Here is a 23,594-nt window from a genome sequence, read left to right as displayed (position 1 = left end):
CTCGTATTTCTAACCCGGTGATACTCGAGAGCGCCAGTCTACTACGAGGGCTAAGCCAGAATTGGAGGGATCAGCAGAAGGATGTGCTAACCCACGAGAGCACAGTTTTGAATTATTGCAAGTTACAGGTTCGGTTAAAGTGGTAGATCGTAAATTGCAACAGATCTATTCGTAAATTTTTCTATGAATTATTACACTATTTGTTTAGGAATGTAATCTGTTAAATGAGCAAAAAATTGCTAGTTAGTCCTAGAAAATTGTTTACTTATAACAACGTCACTACTACTGTGGGTTAGCACTGTCTTTAGCAAAAAGTATATGGAAAGCTTTTGAGAAAAAATATGTGACCTTTACTATCTCTCACCAGACAGCAGTATACCAGTTGTTGAACACGAGAGAAAGAGAGGAAAAAACTAATCACAACAGCATTACAATATTCACAATAATCTAACAATGTCAATTTTTCTGTAGTGACAAAGTTAATGCACAAAGCATTTCCAAACACTTGTGTTTTCTTTTGCAGGGGAAAACAGAATATTGGAGAATAAAAATTTCTCCCACAAATAAACTACGTATATACTCTAAGAAGAAACTGTGTGTTTTTTGCTAAGTGTAGTTACAATGCAAATAGAGCAATTGTGGATTTTTGTTTTCTTCATTATTCACTTGAATGTTTTCAAACCACTAACAATGTACAGGTGGTAACTGTTTTATATTGTGTTTTCTCCAGATAGGATGTGATCCAGAATATTTTCTAGTTAACTCTAAGGTAGTAGGAACTGTTTCTTGAAATGATCCTCTTTCCAAAATTACATAGAAAATAACTCTTCCAGTTCTGTATCCAAATTATGTACTCTTCTAGGATCACAAATGGCTAAGTTAGCACATTTTGAAAGTTCAAAGAAAGAGAAATCATTTATTAAAAAATTCATCGAATGATATTGTAAAGAAAGATGCTTGTTCTGAATACAGTGCAAGAGGTTTTGCAAGCAAGCCTCTGGTTTTTTACGGGCAAAGTGAAGACACTTTTTCGTGATATTGCAGCATGTTTCACTTGACATTTTAAGCTGACTCAACACCAAAAATATGCCATTTAGCTTTTTATCACAAAAGAGAGCTTCTCACAAAAGGCATGCTGCACATACTGACTGCCAACTAATGCCTGAAAATCTGTTGTGTATTCAATTCTATGTTTTAAAATATGAACTTATGTAGTACGTTCTAGATGTCATGTCGATTAATCAGGTTTCTGCCAGTTATTCGCACCTTTCCTGCACGATATTTCAACTGTGTGACTCGCAGTCTTCTCCAGGTGCTGTTTGATAGTGATTCCAATGGGGAACAAGTCCGGTATTTACACCTACATTGTGCTAGGCATTTCCTCTGCAGTCCGTGCCGCGTCTGGCACTCTGTCCGCAAGGTGCACCGACCGATAGCGACGGCTGTAGCATTTTCTTATAGCCGCGGCTGTTCTGAACACTCTGCACGTACTATTTGGTTATAATCTGTTGTCAATATAGCTGCGTTAAGTTTCGAATGGCGTGCAAGTTGTGCTATACGTTTTATCTTCCGATTGTCACCATTTGCGTCCTGCTGTGAATTAGGACGTTCTGTTAACGTGGTGTGCCGTGTTAGGCGTTCCGTCCGAAGTTCTTGACCCTCAGGAGCAGCTGCAGTGTTATTCTGAGGCCGATCCTGTTCAAACTGACAATCGAGAATCGGAAGAGCGTCCTCGAGTATTGTGTCTGTTGTACCATTTCGTGTATGTCCTTTGTTACGTGTACTGGGCTGTTATCTCCAAGTCCATTTTTATCCTCATGTTCCTCGAGGTCTGGACGTTGCCTATGTTGCGTCTTCAGATGATCGAGTGCTGGGTTCAAAGCAGAGCTCAGCTGGAAACCGGTGTCCCGGTTAATGAGATTCTCCGCGATCTCGATAGATTCTTCGATGACGCTGTCCCAGTATCTCGACATTTGTGTTAAAATCTTGGCATCATAATACTTCATAGAATGACTCGAGTTCTAAACAGTTCTCAGCAATCGCTGACTCGCTTGCCTGTCTCAGTCTGGTGTGCCTCTGTACCCGATGGCAATGGTCCCGGTCATCTGGCCGACGTATGCCGTACCACATTCACACGGTAAACGCCCAGTTTCTGTAGGCGCAGGCCATCCTTCGCGCTCCCTCGTAGGGCCTTAACCTCGGTGGGTGGATGGAATGCGCTTTTAATGTTATGTCTGAGGAGAATTCCACCGATTTTGGCAGATATCGGCCCGACATACGGCAAATATGCAACCTTTTGCGTTTCTTCTTTTATCTCTTCCAAAACCGCAGGTGGGGAAACGGGGCACAGTGCCTTTTGAACATCTTGTGAAGAGTATCAATTTTTGTAGAACACGGACTGTAGATGTTTTAACTCTGTTGCCAAATTATCCAGACCTGACAAGAGTTCGTGTTCAGTGAACCAGTGTTCCGAGTACAATGTTTTTCTGTGCTGGATGATGGCGAGTAATGAGTGGATGGGCAAGTTTCTATTAGGAACAATACGTATGTAGATTGTGGACAGTTGGGAATGTGGGTCTCACGGGAGGCGTGCAAGAGGTAAGTCCCTGCAGTCGCAATATTCGTCTGTGTCCTCAGTGACGCAGACAGATAAAGCGTCTGCCACGTAAGCAGGAGATCCCGGGTTCGAGTCCTGGTCGGGGCACACATTTTCGGCTGTCCCCGTCGAGGTATATCGACAACGCCTGTTGGCAGCTGAGGGTTTCAATTAATTATCATTTATTCTAGAGAAGCTGCACGGTTGTCGACGGTATCTGTTCTTTCGAGAACAGTTACTATCTTCATACAATGACCTAAACGTTTGCTAATAATCCTCAATCTGTCAGCTACAGCTCAAATAAAAATGTAAGCTGCTTCACTATTAAAAACTAGGACAGTCTGCATATACGGACAAGAAAAAAATTTCCCCGATTTACAAGTTAAAAATGAACTTTTTCTCGACTGAAAATACACTTTTTCCCCAGTGAAAGTACATTTTTTCCGTGTTAAATGACAACATAATTTCCCTCAGAGTTGTGAAACTCGTTAATCCTTTGAACAGAGTAACGGCTTTATATACTGACACAGAAATGCCTACAGCTTTAGGAAAAGAAACCCAGCAAAAAACAACGCATTTTGGAAGGATCTTCGATGTGTGGAAACACGTACATTGTGTATTTATGTATTACAAAGTATAAATACAAATTCCACTAAATACAGCACTGCAGCTTCCAAAGCCCTGAAATCGAGACTGTGCCCCTGGATGTGCTTTCAGGATAATCGTACTTTCTGCCATCGTTATTGCATAATTTGTAATACATGAAAGAACTATAGCAGACATGAAAAACTAACCTTTAAACTTGATCTTTTTTAACACATGTTGCCCTTTAAGGTACATCAAACACAAATGTACCCGTAAAATTTTAAATAATGGCAGAAATGACTGGCCTTCTCGGCCTGGAAATTGTGTCAAATACTTCGTTCTCATATGTAACACAATTCATTTTACATAAAATGAAATTTACTTTGAAAGTAACACTTCTCTAATTACCATCCAGAACATTTTCCCACGATCTGTTAGAAATTTAAACAGCTGTCACATTATACTCACCAAAGGCAGTTTGTCGTTACGAAGTATTGCACAATCTTCATCCCAAAGCCTCTGACGCATTTTGCTGTCGGCAAATGTCGGTGTGTGATCTGTGTTCTGTTGTCATAAACGGCAAATTTTCTAAGTTTTATTTTGGTGTCAAACTCTCGTTTATGTTTTACTGCTGCAGTACCACGCTGCAGCAACGAGCTACAGTAAATTCTTTGTTAGAGTATCAGTTCTTACTAGTCAAAATTACAAAAATTTAACTGAAAACTGAAGTAATGAAAAATTCCTAGAATTCTATAACATTCCCTGGTTTTTCAGGGTGAAAAAATTCTTGTGTTTTTCCCAGATTACCAAGATGTCCTGGGGCATACGGGGTGCATTTGGAGAACATTGCAAAAGTAGTCAATCTGTATAAGCTCCGAGCAAGTGCACATATCTGTGTCGTATCCAAAACGGTCCGAGAAAAACTTATTCCACAGCTCGCTCGACCGTTGCTCCGAGTCACCGATAAAAGTCTACCGTTCGATGTCTTTCCCGAAATTGGTATAGACAGTATGCCTACAAAAATAGGTGATCCGTGTGAAGTGTCCGATCTTAGACAAAATTCGACGATCGCCAATTTAACGACAGTTACAGAGCCTATAATAAAACGGCACCTGTTTTATATGTCGCCGTCGTAAATAATTTACGACATTCTCTATATTCGGTGTGAAAAATAGTGTAATTTTGACGCAGCCTGTTCAGTTGTGACAGTCAAATGACGCAGATCTAGTAGTAAAGAAAGTGGCTTACCTTCTCCTGCTGGTTGAGAGTCGGGGAGCGGTGCATGAGGGCGAACTGCATGTAGCAGGCGGCACTGCAGAAGTAGACGTCCCCGTCGGGCCCCGTGTCCGCCACCAGCTCCTCCCGCGCCGACAGACCCGGGATCTCGCTCACCTTCTTGCGTATCAGGTTCGTCAGGATCACGACGTCGCAGTGACGGCAAAATTTTGCGGCGCCGTTCAGGATGCTCTGGATATCTACGGGAGCTGAACGAAAGAAAATGACAGGGTGTCTCACAAACAGCCGGAGAAGTTTGTGTTCGTGCAGGTCGATTCTTTTCTATACTCAAGAAATGTGCAAAAAAGTGAGGGAGGAATGGAGAACTTACAATGACTTCCCTTAATTTGTTATCTACTCTCTTTGAACTGTGTGAACTTCTGGGATAATTTTCACACAAATATCATTGCGTATAAATTTCACTGCGAACAAATATAATGAAAACTAGCAAACATTCGTATTAACGACTACGAGAAATGACATTTTTATCAGGAGGATACCGACGAAAAATTAAAATTCCTCGACAGTTGACACTTCGTGCGTCGTTGCCGGTTTCCTCGAATCGAAGCGTTTGGTGTAGTGCCCCCGAACTGCCACGACAATTGGTCAGGTCACTTCTAATTCCTCGTCTGCCACTCTTTTATGTTGTGTTTGGATACCAAATCGTGGGTCCGGTATTTCTATTTCACGTTACATCACACAGGTTAACACGTACACGCAACGGTGCTAATGAAATACACATTTCGTACACGGCACTAACCAAACACTACCGGATATTTCCGAATGAGAGACGATTCGGCATCACGTATACAGTTACTGTAATCGTGGAGATCAGCTTATATTAGATGAGCTTGCACAACGATGCGTGAAGCCGAATTTTTGAAGGCTGCAATTCATCGTCAAGGCTGGGTCACCACAGTCACAAATATAACTTCGTAATCGAGTAATGAAGTCTAGTGCAATAGTTAGCATACGAACCTGACGCGTAGAAGGTCACAGGTTCAAATCTCTTCAAATGTAGCGAAATATTTTTTCTACATCTAATCAAAAGAGTACGGTTATTATTTTTATTCAATTAATTAGTTTAAATATAATTCTTTTTATTTCTGTTTGTTTACCACGTCATTTTCATCACTGTTGGTTGCTTTATTTGCTCTAATTTTTCTTCTTAACATTCTTTGTTCATCTTAAATCTGCCTGTGTCACCTACAATCTGCAACAACCAAGTTCAAACAGTTCAAATGGCTCTCAGCACTTTGGGACTTAACGTCTGAGGTCATCAGTCCCTTAGAACGTTTTTTATCAGTCTACTGACTGGTTTGATGCGGCCCACCACGAATTCCTTTCCTGTGCTAACCTCTTCATCTCAGAGTAGCACTTGCAACCTCCGTCCTCAATTATTTGCTTGACGTATTCCAATCTCTGTCTTCTTCTACAGTTTTTGCCCTCTACAGCTCCCTCTAGTACCATGGAAGTCATTCCCTCATGTCTTAGCAGATGTCCTATCATCCTGTCCCTTCTCCTTATCAGTGTTTTCCACATATTCCTTTCCTCTTCGATTCTGCGTAGAACCTCCTCATTCCTTACCTTATCAGTCCACCTAATTTTCAACATCTGTCTATAGCACCACATCTCAAATGCTTCGATTCTCTTCTGTTCCGGTTTTCCCACAGTCCATGTTTCACTACCATACATTGCTGTACTCCAGATGTACATCCTCAGAAATTTCTTCCTCAAATTAAGACCGGCCGGTATTTGATATTAGTAGACTTCTCTTGGCCAGAAATGCCTTTTTTGCCATAGCGAGTCTGCTTTTGGTGTCCTCCTTGCTCCGTCCGTCATTGGTTATTTTACTGCCTAGGTAGCAGAATTCCTTAACTTCATTGACTTCGTGACCATCAATCCTGACGTTAAGTTTCTCGCTGTTCTCATTTCTACTACTTCTCATTACCTTCGTCTTTCTCCGATTTACTCTCAAATCATACTGTATACTCATTAGACTGTTCATTCCGTTCAGCAGATCATTTAATTCTTCTTCACTTTCACTCAGGATAGCAATGTCATCAGCGAATCATATCATTGATATCCTTTCACCTTGTATTTTAATTCCACTCCTGAACCTTTCTTTTATTTCCATCATTGCTTCCTCAATGTACAGATTGAAGAGTAGGGGCGAAAGGCTACAGCCTTGTCTTACACCCTTTTTAATACGAGCACTTCGTTCTTGATCGTCCACTCGCATTATTCCCTCTTGGTTGTTGTACATATTGTATATGAACTGTCTCTCCCTATAGCTTACCCCTACTTTTTTCAGAATCTCGAACAGCTTGCACCATTTTATATTGTCGAACGCTTTTTCCAGGTCGACAAATCCTATGAAGGTGTCTTGATTTTTCTTTAGCCTTGCTTCCATTATTAGCCATAATGTCAGAATTGCCTCTCTCGTCCCTTTACTTTTCCCAAAGCCAAACTGATCGTCACCTAGTGCATTCTCAATTTTCTTTTCCATTCTTCTGTATATTATCCTTGTAATCAGCTTCGATGCATGAGGTGTTAAGCTGATTGTGCGATAATTCTCGCACTTGTCAGCTCTTGCCGTCTTCGGAATTGTGTGGATGATGGTTTTCCGAAAGTCAGATGGTATGTCGCCAGACTCATATATTCTACACACCAACGTGAATAGTCGTTTTGTTGCCACTTCCCCCAATGATTTTAGAAATTCTGATGAAATGTTATCTATCCCTTCTGATTATTTGACCGTAAGTCCTCCAAAGCTGTTTTAAATTCCGATTCTAATACTGGATCCCCTATCTCTTCTAAATCGATTCCTATTTCTTCTTCTATCACATCAGACAAATCTTCACCCTCATAGAGGCTTTCAATGTATTCTTTCCACCTATCTGCTCTCTCCTCTGCATTTAACAGTGGAATTCCCGTTGCACTCTTAATGTTACCACCGTTGCTTTTAACTTTAACTTAGAACTACTTAAACCTAAGGACATCACACACATCCACGCCCGGGGCAGGATTCGAACCTGCGACCGTAGTAGTCGCGCGGTTCCAGACTGAAGCGCCTAGAACCGCTCAGCCACTCCGGCCGGCAACAACCGAGTTACGGCAAGGACTCCTCATCAGTTGGTAAAGCAGCTGCTCATATAGCCCGTGTGAGGATACCTACACACAACCAATGATAGCAAGAAATTGACAGCTTTTCAGTTTAAAGTTTGCTCACAGAGATTAGCTATAACCGCTGTGAACAAAGCGATCGTGAATTTAGTTCTGCCACAGAATACTGATCTCCATTTTCTCAAGTACATTGCACACCACAGGGTTGCGGTTAGCTCAGAACACGAATTTAAATTCAGGGCTACAAAACGCACTGTCCACCTGTAATGGATCTGGGAGATGTGTTATTTTCTACCGGATTTGTCAATACCAAATTGTAAATGTTTTCTTATATTTTTGTCAGAATTTTTTTAAATTGTAATTTGCCTTATTATATGCTAATTTACTTATATTTTTGAGAGTGAAAGCATATTGATTACTATTAGTAAATGTGACGAAGAATATCAAAGAGACTGATTACAAGTGGAAGCTTGTGTGTTGTGTAAAATGTCTTTGACGCTGGAGTTGTCTTTGACTGTAGTCACTCGGCAGTGAACTCTTGGTGTGTGTTGATGGTAGAACAATGTGCAAGTTGCCGTCATAAATATTTGTTAGTGAACAGGAAAAAATGAATTATATTACTATTTTTTTATATAAAGAAGAAACCACATTCGAAGAAATGGTATTTGAAGCACCAAAAATGAGGCACACACATTGAACCAGGTCACTTCTGCAGCCGACGAAACTGCATTGTGGAATCATACTTCCACTAGCCAACTGAAGCCAAGACACATATCGCCTTGTAAACATTTCACGGAAAAGGTACTGTCACGAAATATGCCAAATTTAAGTAAACAAAAATAGTGAGCATATTTCAACTGGGGACTGTAGCCGGGATATTGTGTTCACGAGATCTTCAACAGTGCTACGAGAAAGAAAATTTTTGTGTTAATACCAGTTTTTTCAGAATGTGTGTTACAGTATTTGTGTTCATCGGGAAGTAAAAGTTTTGGAGAAGAAATGTTTCGGCAAAAAATATAATTCTCGACAGAAGAAGTAATTTCAAGAATTTTGGTCAACAATCACATGGATGGAAAACGTGGATTTGCAACAGTACAAGAGTGTTCCAGATAAGTCACGAAACCCTCGTATTTTGTTAAAACAATCTTTTTATCTTGTTTTGTATTGTTGTGTATAATTTTTTTTCCCTCACAATGACTTATGAGATTTTCGAGAGTATTGTGCCTAAAGTAGAAAGTAGTAATTTAATAGACTTCGAAAATCAGGAAAGGTCAAATGAAACAGAAAGAACTGATCAATTTGATTTTAAAAGTTTTCTTGTAAACTTCACGAAAGAAATTAAACAATCAGTTGACGACAATAAGACTTACTGGGATGAAAAAATTGATAACATTTTGTTGCAAGCCCAATCAATCAATACACAAGTGGGTGATCTTTCGAACAGAGTTGACAGTGTTGAGGAAAAAATTGAATCTGTGGAAGCAAAAGTAAATGAAATTGATGCTAAATTGAGTGATGAAATTAATACTGTAAAAAATGAGTTACTGGCAGATAGGGAAAGAAATGTAATTGATTTTAATGAGATAAAAGGGGAAATTAAAAATTTGGATGAGAACACAAAAGTTTTAGTAAAAAATGTAGAACAAGAAACTGACAATCGTTTGGTTACTCTAGGGAAAAAAAAGTAGAATGCAATGATTTTTGAAAACAAGAAATCTGTCAAAGAACTTAGCAAAAAAATTGAAAGTTTTGACATTGAATTTCAAAGCAAAAATCACAATGTCAACACATGCAATCTCGTATCTAATATTCCAGTGAAGCACTTTTCAGTAGATGGACCCTTACATCTCGTTGATTTTATACAGTATTGTAAGGATTGTTTTTTACCTCACTCACAAGATGATATGAAAATTAAATTTGTGAAAAAATTCTTGGAAGGGGAAGCTTTGACTTGGGCAAACCAGACTGTAACTGTGGAGATGACCTTTTCAGAATTTGAATCAAAATTTCCGGAAAATTTTTGGGATGATCTTAAACAAACAAGAATCAAAAGTGAATTTTTGAATGGGAGAGACTATAGAGAATCAGATGGGAGCATGAAACAATTTTGCAAAAGTGAACTTCAAAAACTTATTCATTTAACAAAACCTTTGGATGACTTGATCAAAACTGATACCTTAAAGAGAAGATTGTCATCAGCAATGCAGTTGAGTTTAGTTCATTTCCTGATAGTAATGTTGAGCAGTTTCTCAATTATATTGAAAAGTTGGATAGGGTAACAACAAGAACACACAGTGGGGTTTACTCAGAAAGGTAATGGTCAAAATTGGGGAAATGATAACTTTCAAAAAAGGGAACAAAACCATTATCATGGTGTCGGTCAAAATTCAGGGGGATATAACAATTTTCAAAAGAAGGACCATAATTTTCATCCAAAACAAGAACAAGATTTTCGCGGAAATAATCAACAAAATAGAGAACATTATAGGGATCAAAATCACAGAAATTTTGATAGAGATCAGTACAATAGAAACTACCAACAATCAGGTAATGTTTGGCATAGGAATGGGAACAGAAATGTTGATCAGAGACATTGGCAGAACCACAATCAGCAGTTCAAACAGGAACCAGTTGTAATTCAGGAAATAAAAAACGAGTAGACGCCCCCTTGAAGGTCTGCAAGGTTGAGGCAGAAGGTGAGCATGATGAAAGCACCAATGGATGTGACTATCATAAACCCAAACATGACAGTTCCAAACCTAAGCTATCACATGAGGTTATTAGTTGTTACTTATTGAAAAAATTTCAAGAAGAAAATAATGATTATATTGATAAAGATAAAATTTTCAGTAAACAAGAACATACAGTAGATAAAAGTAATTGTGATTCATTTAATTTAACAGAGTTTTACACTTGGGCAGAAAAGAACAACACTTTGTCAGATGATGTAATTTGTAGTAGTTCAGAGATGTGTGTGAATGAAAGAGAGAATGCATGCTGTAAGAATGAAAATATTGGTGAAAGGGATCTGGTAACCTTAGAAAGGGGAAATAATATTTTAGGGGATAATTTGAATGTGTATGACCTGAATATGTATAATGATAATGATGTTGATGATAAAGTTGATAATGATGGTAATGGTATTGATGATGATGTTGAGGAAAGGTGTTTCATTAGTTTAAATAGGGAGTTGGGTATACACATGGTTGAAAATGGATTAAATAGTGAGAATATTATAGAAATTCCCAGGGATGTTACCAGGATGAATAAGGCTCACAAGCAGGGTGTATGTGAAAGTGTGAATTTTGATGTTGTTGGTAAAGAATCTGACTACACAAATAATGATGACACATGTATAACTTCTAGCCTAAGTGAAACATTTACAGATACTAATGACACACACACATTTCTTATGAATCTATGGCTGAACAGTGAAACTATTTCTTTTGACAAGAACTTTAGAAAGACGCTTATTAATGTATGTGAAACTATATGTCCTGAGTGATGGAAAAAGATGAGATATTTTATTTCTGAAAAGCTGAAGGGTAAGTACTTCAATAGTATACAATGTGATTTGGATGAAAATTCTTGGCTATTTGAGATAATAGAGAGTACTAATGACAATTTTGTATCTTGTGCAAATTTTATAACTGTGACAAATAATACATGTAATGATATAACATATGATTCTGATAAGTATAGGTTTGGGGAAATTGAAAGTGATTTATTACAGGAGGATACAGGTTCTGAGAAAAGTGACCAGTTTTGCAGTCCTTATATAAAAGTTCAAATTGGGTCATGGATTGGTAAATGTTTAATTGATACAGGAAGTGAGATCTCGGTAATATCTGAAAGGTTAAGCAAGAAATTAAAAGTGGGGAAAGATTATGTTGAAATGCCAGTTGTTGGGGTAAAGATAAAAGGTGCTACTGGGAAGAGCAGTAAATTGGTAAAACCAGGCTTTAGTGACATTTTTAAATGAAGGCAAGTTGTTCACACATGGATGTTTTGTAATTCAGGAATTTAATGAAGATTTTCTTTTGGGTATGAATTGGATAGTAAAAGTAAATACAGCATTTGATTGGGTTGGAAGAAAACTTTTGATAGAAACTAGTGAAAGGGAATACATTCAGACAAATTTTGTGAACACACTTGGTGATCAGAGTAATGGAAATTTTGACAGTATCAATTTACTAAAAGAAAATAGATTGGAGAATATTGAAATTCATAGATTTGATACTGATGAAGTTGAATTTGGGGATTTAGCAAATTTGAAAATTTGAGAAACACAAAATTTATCTGGGGAGCAAAAACAACAGTTAGAAAATCTGCTGTGGGAATACAGTGATGTTTTCAGTGACATATCTGGTAGGGTAAAGGGTAATCAGTGTGAGCTTCAGGTAAAACATCATAAACCATTTTTCATGAAACCATACAGTATTGCAATATCAAAAAGACCTGCTGTTGAGAAAGAGCTGAAAAAGATGGAAGGATGTAATATAATAGAAAGGAGTATCAGTTCATATAATAATCCTTTAGTAGTTGTTTCGAAAAAAGATGGTGGAGTAAGATTGGTTTTGGACTCTAAGACACTTAAACAAAATTTTTTTCAGACAGACAGACCATCCCGAAAATATTGATGAGTTACTCTATAAATTTACAGATATAAAATATATGTCAAGTTCGGATCTAACTTCGGGTTTTCATAAGGCACCACTTTCGGTTAATTCTAGAAAATATACTGCTTTATTGTACAATTGTAAGAGTTACCAATATTGTGTTGTGCCATTTGGGTTAAATTCTTCTGTTTCCGAATTTTTAAGAGCTTTGGATCATGTACTGGGGCAAGAACTTGCATCTAAACTGATAATTTATGTAGATGACATTTTGGTTACAGGGCAAAATTGGGAGGAACATTTTTCGATTTTGAAGTCAGTTTGTAAAAAACTTAAAAAAGGGGGGATTGACATTGAAATTAGAGAAATGTAAGTTTGCAGTTTCTGAATTAAAATTTTTGGGTCATGTTGTCACAGACAAGGGAATTTTGGCAGATCCAGAAAAAAAAGCAATTTCAGAAATTCCTATTCCTATGACTAAAAAACAATTAAAGTCGTCCTTTGGGTTATGCTGTTATTACCGAAAACATATAAGTGATCAGAGTCTGAATGCACCATGTTTAAGTCAGTTACTTAAGAAAAACACTGTTTGGGTTTGGGATAAAAGTTGTCAGGAAGAGTTTGATTAAATTAAGCAAGAGTTGAGGAAGCAACACTTATTACACAGACCTGATTTTAATTTACCATTTTGTTTGAATACTGATAGCAGTAATTATGGGCTTGGAGCAGAGTTATTTCAAGAAAGAGTAGAGAATGGAGTTAAGATAAATTGTACCATAGCATTTGCAAGCAGAATGTTGCTCAAGCATGAGAAAAATTATACAGACACACAAACACAAACATACACACAAAATTCAAGCTTTCGCAACAAACTGTTGCCTCATCAGGAAAGAGGGAAGGAGAGGGAAAGACGAAAGGATGTGGGTTTTAAGGGAGAGGGTAAGGAGTCATTCCAATCCAGGGAGCAGAAAGACTTACCTTGGGGGGAAAAAAGGATAGGTATACACTCGCACACACACACATATCCATCCGCACATACACAGCGTATGTGCGGATGGATATATATATATGTGTGTGTGTGTGTGCGCGACTGTATACCTATCCTTTTTTCCCCCAAGGTAAGTCTTTCCGCTCCCGGGATTGGAATGACTCCTTACCCTCTCCCTTAAAACCCACATCCTTTCGTCTTTCCCTCTCCTTCCCTCTTTCCTGATGAGGCAACAGTTTGTTGCGAAAGCTTGAATTTTGTGTGTATGTTTGTGTTTGTTTGTGTGTCTGTCGACCTGCCAGCACTTTCATTTGGTAAGTTTCCCTCTATTACAATCATATCAGAAAAATTATACAGTCACAGAGAAGGAACTTTTGGCAATTCATTGGGCTTTTACAAAATTTAGAATTTACCTTATTGGACATAAAACCATAGTATTTTTGGATCACAAAGTTTTGAGTTACTTACAAGAGTGCAAATTATACCACAGTAGATTGACCAGATGGGCAATATTTCTGCAACAGTTTGACTTTGAAATCAAGCACATAAAAGGTTCTGAGAATGTAGTAGCTGATTCACTTTCAAGGTTACCAATTGGGGGAGAAAAGGAGATTTTTGAACAAGAGGAGGAAAAGCAATTTAAAATTAGATACCGAAAAGGGGTGGAAAATGAGAAAACAATTAGAGCTATGTGTAACAAAATTAGGAAAAATCAAAATTTAGATCAAAGTTGGAAATTAATCAAAGAATGTTTAGGCAAGAAGGGGTATGAGAAACTTGATAAATTTTACAAATTACATAAGGGGATTTTATTTCAGAGAACAGATGTAGATTCTGATAATTGGAAACTGTGTTGGCCAGAGGCAGATGCTGAAAAGCTGATCATTTACATACATGAAAGTTTTGGTCATTGTGGGATACAGAAGTGCATTCAAAAGATACAAGAAGACGTTTATTTTTACAATATTGGAAAGAAGGTAAGAAAAGAATTGACAACCTGTGACAAGTGTCAGAGAGTTAAAGCGAGCAATCAAAGATGTGGTGGAGAGATGCAAAACATTATTCCGGAAAAACCTTTAGATCTTATCGCAGTTGACTTATATGGAATGTTACCAAAGAGTAAAGGTGGTCACTGTTACATATTTGTTATGGTAGATGTATTTTTAAAATTAATTAAACTATATCCAGTGAAAAAAGCTACTAGCCATGAAATTATAATAAAAATTGAAAGAGATTATTTCGCACAGGTGGGTAAACCAAAAGCTATATTATCAGATAATGGTTCACAGTGCACCTCTAAAATTTGGAAAAAGTTTATTGAAAGATCAAAATTGAAGCATATACTTATATCCGTTTATTCTCCATCCACCAATCCTGCAGAAAGATATATGAGGTAAATTGGGAGACTCTGTAGAACCTATTGTAGCCATAAACATCCAACCTGGTTTGAGCACATTCGAAATTTTGAAGATATTATGAATAGCCTACAACATAGTTCCACAGGATTTTCACCGTATGAGATTATGTTTAATATTAGACCTCCAAATCTTATATCAGAACTTATTGAATTTCCTAAATGTACACCTTTAACCATGCAAGAGAGAGAAGATATTGTCAGGGAAACTATGAGGAAACAAGGGGAAAAGAGGAATAAAAGACATAACAATAGGGTAAAATTAACCACTTTCAAAATTGGGGATCTTGTTCTGGTCAAATCTCACGAAAAATCAAAAATGTTAACTTCAGAAATTAAAAAATTCTTTGATATCTATATTGGGCCTTTTGAAGTCATAGAAAATCGACACCCTAATGCTTATCGTTTGGTGTACCCTAAGTCAAAGAAATTATTTGGTCTCAGGAATATTGTCTCTTTGAAACTATATAAACAGAAATCATAATTTCAAAATTTAAATAACCTATTTTCATCTCAAACAAAAGTCCTCCACTGGAATATGCTTGTTAGAACAAAACTACGTGTACAACCAAGTATGTATATTTGCATGTATAAATTAATAATTTGAAGTCACATGTTAATTGAAACTGATGAAAAAACACTGTTGTAACAAAGAATGAGAGAAAGATTTATTTTTACTTTTTTACAAAAAAAAGTCTCCAAAGTGAGCATTTATGAATTTTTCTAATTTTTGGAAGCTAAGTCTTCTCTGTGGGTGATGGCATGCATGTGAGGACATGCATGCAAAAGTATAAGTTTCAAAACCAATTTTAGATAAAGCCTCATGATATATGAGCAATTTATTGTGTTCTGTGTAAAATGTCTTTGACGCTGGAGTTGTCTTTGACTGTAGTCACTCGGCAGTGAACTCTTGGTGTGTGTTGACGGTAGAACAATGTGCAAGTTGCCGTCATAAATATTTGTTAGTGAACAGGAAAAAATGAATTATGTTACTATTTTTTTATATAAACTTTAAGAAGAAACCACATTCGAAGAAATGGTATTTGAAGCACCAAAAATGAGGCAAACGCATTGAACTAGGTCATTTCTGCAGCCGACAAAACTGCATTGTGGAATCATACTTCCACTAGACAACTGAAGCCGAGACAAATATCGCCTTGTAAACATTTCACGGAAAAGGTACTGTCACGAAATATGCCAAATTTAAGTAAACAAAAATAGTGAGCATATTTCACACCACAGTTCAGTCGTCCGTCACTTAAAATCAGAGCATATCTGATTTCCGTCATACCTCACGGAGGCCACTTTCGACACTCGTCCGTGTTACACATTAACAGGTTTTGTGAAGTGGGCCACCGTGTTTGTGTGTCACCTATAACTGAGTGGTAGCCGGTAGCCGATGTGGCAACACTGTAGGGGCAAGTGATAGACACGAAGTATCGAGTAATTTTAATCGGACTATTAGACTTCTCTTCAGTTTCTGGAAAATTGGCATTTAATTCCCGACCCCTCGTACCGACGTCACTCGACTAGTCATTTAAACACGACACAATTGGCGCTCACTCACCTCCTTCCTTGCCGTCCTTCCCGCGAGTCCGGTACAGCCCCAACTTCTGGGAGGGCGGCGTACTCGTCCTCTCGATTACGTCAAATGCCGCGGGCGCCGGCACTCGCAGGATGCCGGCCAGCCGGTGCAGGACGCCCGCAATGTCCTCGGCGGCAGCGGCCGTTAGCGTCAGTGTCACCGTCACGTTGCCAGAGTCGCGCAACGGAGCCGGTGGGGACGGGCCGAACCGCTGGCGCACCAGCAGTTGAGGCCCTCCGGCATTCTCCTTGTCCTGTGGGAGCCGGGAAAATGTACGAGTTCTATCTACAGAGGAGTACAGGACTACTACGGTTGTCTGGAAGTAACCTCTGTCACACTACATATAAAATTGGAAATACTGCAGGTAAGTGCAAAAGTTGTCCAGAAAGTAAATACATACTGGAACCGAGTGTGTGTGCATTCATTTTTACATAATCAGTAGTCACATTTAATTACTTGTTAATCTCTTAACAAACAGGCAAATTCTCTCTGCCTTAAATTTTGCCACCTGCTATTGCAACTGGCACACGACTGCACCTCGAAGTTTTTTGTGGGAGCTCAAGTGTTAGGGGCCCAGACATTTCTTGTTTGAAGACGTGGAAATCACTCGGAGCCAAGTCTGACCTTTTCAAAAATGTCCCATTTGAAGTGACATACAATTCTCGTATTTTCCAGATGGAGTATAGCTAACTACTCTTGTGAACGAACACAATACCCCGATAGTTAAGAAACCACATCCCTTACTTTCAATCTCTCTTCTTGCCATCTACAGCCCCTCGACTCTCCTGTACATCGGCAAGCGGCAGCAGTTTGCTGCTCACCCCATCTGTTAAATCATTTATGTACACAGAGAACTAGAGTGGTCCTATCACACTTCCCTGGGGCACTCCTGACAATACCTCACCTCTGGTGAACATTTTCTACCGAGAACAACATACTGGGTTGTATTACTTAAAATCTCTTCGAGTCACTCACATATATGAGAACCTAATCCGTATGCTCGGGCCTTCGTTAACAGTCTGTAAGGCACTGGCGGGACCTACAAATGTCATTTGCCAGGACTTCTGGATTAAGTTTTTACTACGCCATTGCCACTATTTGCAAACTGGATCACTTAAATGCCATGTCGACCATGTAAGACATATTTCAAATATGCTACAACAGTGGCATATTCAGAAGTAGAGACTGAAAACAAGTTAGTGAAAACCGCAACTGAAATATTGTGAGTATGTATTTGATAAAAACCGTCCACTAAAACATCATACGACTTTACTTTTCGAGCTGGGGTGAAAAATAATTTATGAGAAGCACGTGGAAAGTGATTAAGCTACATGTCAACATCTCAAACGAAGGTACTGTAGGATAACCCACAGCATTCACTGCAGGAATCGCCTTACCACATCGGCAGCATCCTTGGCGTAGTGTGGTGGTGGGCGCAGCCGGATGGGTATCGGAGTGACGAGTGGAATGACAGGAGAGGTGCGGCGTGCTGCCCACGCCTTGCTGTCTTCCTCGCTTTCGTCTTCGTCTTCATCTTTAATTAATTGTAAACCTTTACAGAGAGAAAATTTTGTACCGATAAGACGACAGCTCGGTAAAAAACTAAAAAACTCTATACTGGTAAGAAAACAGAAAATGATCATTTGGCACATAGAGCACACTTTGAAGACTGGCACATAAATAAGATACGTAATTAAATTAAGCTTCACATCTCACCTGGAAAACGAAGTGGCAGATCTCTGAAAACACACTCAGGAGAAGACGAACTTATAATGGTGTCCGGCGTGTCGTTATCTCTCTCTCGATGATCTTTTTTATCGTCACCTGAATACAAATAAATAATTTTTAGTACAAGCTTAAAAGGACCTCACCGCATCACGTGATTTGGTTAATGAAAGATAAAATATTATGAGATGTGGAACTGAAACAGAAAGAAAAAAGCATGAAAAAATGACAGGAATATGAAACACATTTTATCTTCCCTGTCAAGCTCATTCTGCCTGCAATGACACCAGGTGTTCCTGATCTATTTGAAGCACACTATGGCAACTGCTTTAACCTCTACTGATCAAATTTGCAAGTGCCCAAGAAAATGAAATGGCTACCCAGCGGACAGTGTTTCAGAATCAGCATTCGAACACTTATCTTTTAAGAACAAAAATTTATTAACTGTAATTTCCTACTGACAATGTTAAAATATATATGAAAAACTAAATGGAATAAACTACAGGCAGAAATTATACTCACTGTCATTATCAAAACGAACAGAAGCAAACTCCTGGTCGTAAAACCCTCGCTGTGTCGACGGAGGTGGGAGAGGAGGCAGCGGCGGCAGAGGACCGAATGGCCTCGTGTTGTAATGGTCCGAAACCTACATAAACATAAAACTTCTAGCATGTTAATAAAACAATGAATTGGATTCAGTTTTAACAAACTATAGTGAAATCACTAACTCAGTCTCAGCAGCACTCCTTCTGAAAGAAAATGTACATAAAATTCAAAGAAACATTTCAAAATTTACATAGTTAGTAGGTATGCCTTAACTATCCTGCAAAGCAAATGATGCTGTGTTGTTGAGACAAACAGCTGAAAAATTATTTATCATAGGCTTCAATATTTTAATAAAATGTTCTGAAATAAGGTCACCTATAGGGGGGCCCACTGTGTGGTTATTTATTCCTTCACAAATACATATTCTAAAAGAGCCTGCCAACAGAACATCACACAGCAATATTTTGCAAGCATTAGGAAAAATGTTAAAGTTACATGTTGAAGCTTCCTCAGCTACGTAATTTGGGACTCAAAACGCGTATGTATAAAAAGAAAAGTGTTTGTGATAGATAGAGAGAGAGAGAGAGAGAGAGAGAGAGAGAGAGAGAGAGAGAGAGAGAGAGAGCGCATATGAATTGCCATACTGCAATGAATGATCATAAAGAACACAGCAGTGTAAAGTAGAAAACCTCCAATATTTAAGAAAAACAATACCGTAATCACACACACTCACCGCTGTTTCCCGCAGCAGAAGCCAGACTCGACTGTATAGATGTGATTATGAACTAACTCAATAAAGTGAGAGAATATTTGCAGAAAACTGTGTTTCAACTCTCTTAAAACCACTACGGACTTTTTATTCTGTAAATGAAAGGCTATGCTATTACCGGAAGGTCACTCACCCGTGTAAAAAAACAAGCCATGGCCAAAGATTTGTCCCAGTCAAAAGTCTCACCTGCCAGTCAATTAATTTAGGACAAATTTTGGTGACCCCACCCATTATTTAAATTTTTTACAGGGTATTGTCGTGTGTGTGTGTGTGTGTGTGTGTGTGTGTGTGTGTGTGTGTGTGTTGTATCATTAATGCCACAAAAATTTAGTTTTTCTTGAATAAATCCTGTATTTGCACAATAAAACACTTCACACAGTTCATAAATAAATAAAGAAACTGCCCGATAAAAAGTGAAACACCAAGAAGGGGAGGAGGAATCACAATGAAACTTCACGGGCTCCACAGGGTATGTGATGACAAATTCAATTCAAATTTATAATGAAATTGGTAGTACAAACTGACTTATCAGTACGATGTCGCACCCCCTCGGGCCCAGACGCACACACCGATTCGGTACGGATGGCCATCATATAGTTGTCATACCCTCTCCCAATATGTGCCGGCCCACAACCGGTTTAACTGGTCCTCCATATCCCAGCTACTTGTACAGGAACGGAGTCGATGTCAGAGTCGGTCGCGCACCCGTCTTATCGGGTACAGGCCCGGGTATCTCGCCGTCCGGGAGAGAATCTTAATTCGTGCGGACGGTTCACAGACGCACGTGCCATATGTGGACATGCATTGTCCCATTGGAAAACAGAACCACAAAACTGTCACTCGAGAGATAATATGCGAGGATGCAGTACGTCCATAACTGCTGTGCGTCGGAGTTCCCTCAGTCACTACCCGACGTCTTACCCTATAGCTCCCCACACTGTGACACCGGCAGTAACATTGCAGAACTCTTTGAAACACCAGAAGTCACTGACGGTGGGCATTTGGGATTCTGCAGAACTGCAATTCACCGCCGAGCGCAATGCAGCACTATTCGTCAACAGTCCACACTTCCCAGTTACGATACCACTCCAAATGCAGCCATTCGAGTTGTGGTGTTAATGACAGCTCGAGCACGAGACGATAATTCCCTCCTAAATCTGCCTGTCTGCAAGTATCTCACCGACGGAGCAGGACAACAAAGCAGTCGAGCGAAGTTCGTTACTCGTTCTCTGACCCCAGGTGTAGACGTGAAGGGGTGACGATGTGCTCAGCAGACAAAATTTGACGTGGGAGACTAGAACCTCGATGACAAGTACACCTGCTCTCACATTCCCATTTATTGTGACATCTAGCCACCGCCACACACGAAAGCCTCACAATTCGACAGACCGGCCAGTTGGAGACCCACGTTACGGCCCCTTTTAATCACCGTCAGACGTCAGTACGCCATCACACGCGAGTGCACGTCACTTCCGTGTCCTCCACTGCGATCACTCGATACCCGACATCACTCGTGCCCTTAGACACCCCACCGAGCCCGGTAACGACATAAAACACGAACTACACTAATGGACTCTGGTGACCGTTCTACTTGTCAGAGAGAAGTGTACTCTAATAATTTAGATATCCACTGATATCTGACCATGTCTTCTGAGTGCTTCACTTATTTTGCCAGGTAGTGTAAATAAATAGAGCTATTCTGTAAGAATATGCAATTGTATTCTGGGTTCTGGAATATGAATTTTAATTTACTAGGTACATTATTATCAACATGTCACACTGTTTGCTGCCCCCCCCCCCCCCCTCTCTCCAAATAAGTCAGTAATGAAACAAGTCACTAAGTACCGAGGTTCTCCCTGGCACTTTTTCTGTCGCTGTCAAATACCGACAGGTCCCAGTAGACAATTCTCCTTCTTATACGAGATGTAACAAGGTCTCCTCACAATTAGCCAACATTAGAGTGCAATTTTTGAATGAGAATCCCGCTGTGTAACATTTCCTTGGATACAAAATGGATTTGGATTACCTATTTTGTGTGGTTGTGCTGAAATGCTATTTATTTGCATGTCCAAGTACAAAGTGTACTTTGTAACAATTTGTCATTTGTGGGATGCTACCTTCACAGTGTGGCAATTTTAACAGGCAGTAGTTTTGATACTACGAGCGGAAAATATAGTTTGATCGTGTAAATTCTGCCGACGGTGTGTTTTAGCTATGTTGGCACGAAATTATAAATTAAGTGCTCTGTTCCCAGTCATCTACATATTTTGTGCAAAACATCAAAAATTAAGACTACATGTAGAGTCATCCAGACAATATTTTAGTCATTTAGAGTCATTGCAACATTTCTGAAATTGCTCATTTAGGCAAAAATTATCACCTAGGCCTATATGCTCTCAATCTGAAAATGACAGTTTTAAAAACATAAATATATATTCTTATAATGGAAGGAAACATTCCACGTGGGAAAAATTATATATAAAAAATTATATATATCCTTCCCTCTTTCCTGATGAGGCAACAGTTTGTTGCGAAAGCTTGAATTTTGTGTGTATGTTTGTGTTTGTTTGTGTATCTATCGACCTGCCAGCGTTTAAATATATATTCTGGAACACTATACATTATTTTTTCTCCTCACAGCCTCAAATTTAATTCACTGTGTTCTTCGAGCAAGTCCGAATAGGTCTATCCTCGAGCAACACCGGGTTGCAGATTTTTAGACTCACGTTGGGTAACGATGCGCTCCCATATCTGCCGCGCAGTTCTCCGGTCAGGGGTCCCACCTTCGTAGCGTCGCCTGCACCGAACACGGGGCACGCCGAGTGGTTCCTGGCCAGAGTCGGCTCGAGAATCGACAGAGGTGGCAACTGCCGCAACTGCGTCATCACGTTCTCCACGAACGTGTCGTAGTCTTCTTCCGCCTAAAAAAAGCCAAATAGCTATATGTACATCACTCGATACAACAAACCTGCACGTACATTAAAATTTTAATAATTATAATGTACTTAAATAAGTATTTATCAAAACTCACAACAGTCAACAAACGGTGATAAAATGCTACATGTTGAGACATCTGTCACAGAAGAAATGGAAATACAAGTTTGGGAATGCGTATTTATAGGTGATCAAATACAGCAGTCACTGCTCGCAGTATCTCAGAATAAACTAGCAAACTGTAAGGAAAAATATGCCGAAATATCGTCAAGTCACGAGTCCCAGACAATGTGCTTCCACGTTTTGCACCTCCTAAGGCTCCCCAGCTCCATTCTTAAAGCTCGAGGTTCTCCTAAGGAGATTTACAGAAGGAGGACAGGCGGCAGTAGTTTCAAGTCTCGTCGAGTGTAAGCTCGGGCCGGACGACGAAGTAGTAGTCCCCTTTTATCCTTCCGACTGCAGATGCCGCCCAAACGTATTTTCATTTCTACAGATGCAGTTCGTGGGAAAAATGCTAGGCAACAAAACTGCCTCAATTCCACACTGATGAATGCCAAAGGCTTCATTTGTTAATGGCACGACTAGAGTCTTATTTCTGAAAGAAGTTTTGACACTTTTGTGTTTACAATAAAAATGGGAAGAGGAGGTGTCTATGTAACTGTTGAATAATGGAAAATCCAGGATTAACAATATTATGAAAAGGACAGTTGCTACTCACCACATAGTGGAGATGCCGAGTCACAGATATGTTGAACAAAAAGACTTTCAGAAAGTGAGATTTTGGCCAATAGGTATTCATCAGAAATACACGCACACACACACACACACACACACACACACACACACACACACACACACACACACACACACGCACGCACACACACCACAGACTCTAGCTGCTGAGGTCAGACTGCCAGTAGCAGTGCATGATGGGAAAAGCAAGCGGGGGCTGGTGGTAAGGAGGAGGCTGGGGTGGGGAGGAGGAGGGGGAGCGATAGCAGGGTAGGAGTAGGGGTTAGTAAAGTGCTGCTCGTGGGAGTGTATAGGGAAGAAGTGCAGAGAGGGTAGGGCAGCTGGCTGCAGTCGGGAGAGGGGGCAGGGGGAGTGGAAAAGACTAGAAGTAAAGAGACTGATGATGCGTTGGTGGAATGGAATGGGAACAGGGAAGGAGCTAGATGGGTAAGGACAATGACTAACGAAACTTGGGCCAAGAGGGTTACAGAAACGTAGGATATATTGCAGGGAGGTTCCCACCTGCACAATTCAGAAATTCTGGTGTTGGCGAGAGGATACAGATGGCACACACAGGCTGTGAAGCAGTCACTGAAAAGAAGAATGTCATGTTGAGCAGCACGCTCAGCAACAGAGTTGTCCAGCTGTTTCTTTGCCACAGCTCGTCAGTGGCCATTCGTGCGCACAGACAGTTTTCTCGGTT

The 23,594-nt window shown here is 39.5% G+C and overlaps 1 protein-coding gene across 1 annotated transcript in view; it reads right to left on the bottom strand.

Moving 5' to 3' along the window:
* LOC124552384 (histone-lysine N-methyltransferase 2C-like) overlaps positions 1 to 23,594 on the bottom strand; it is a 434,288-nt gene that overhangs the window by 55,250 nt on the left and 355,444 nt on the right. Inside the window, exons 64-69 of the mRNA XM_047126647.1 lie at positions 21,952 to 22,146; positions 18,433 to 18,556; positions 17,902 to 18,009; positions 17,583 to 17,737; positions 16,168 to 16,438; positions 4,430 to 4,665 (exon numbers count right to left, since the gene is read on the bottom strand). Of these exons, the coding sequence (XP_046982603.1) occupies positions 4,430 to 4,665; positions 16,168 to 16,438; positions 17,583 to 17,737; positions 17,902 to 18,009; positions 18,433 to 18,556; positions 21,952 to 22,146 (1,089 nt within the window). The remainder of the gene's footprint in view (positions 1 to 4,429; positions 4,666 to 16,167; positions 16,439 to 17,582; positions 17,738 to 17,901; positions 18,010 to 18,432; positions 18,557 to 21,951; positions 22,147 to 23,594) is intronic.

The sequence above is a fragment of the Schistocerca americana genome, chromosome 10 (genome assembly GCF_021461395.2).
Source record: "Schistocerca americana isolate TAMUIC-IGC-003095 chromosome 10, iqSchAmer2.1, whole genome shotgun sequence".
NCBI lineage: Eukaryota > Metazoa > Arthropoda > Insecta > Orthoptera > Acrididae > Schistocerca > Schistocerca americana.
Note: the sequence above shows the minus strand (reverse complement) of the source record. Positions and strands in the feature narration are given on the sequence as shown.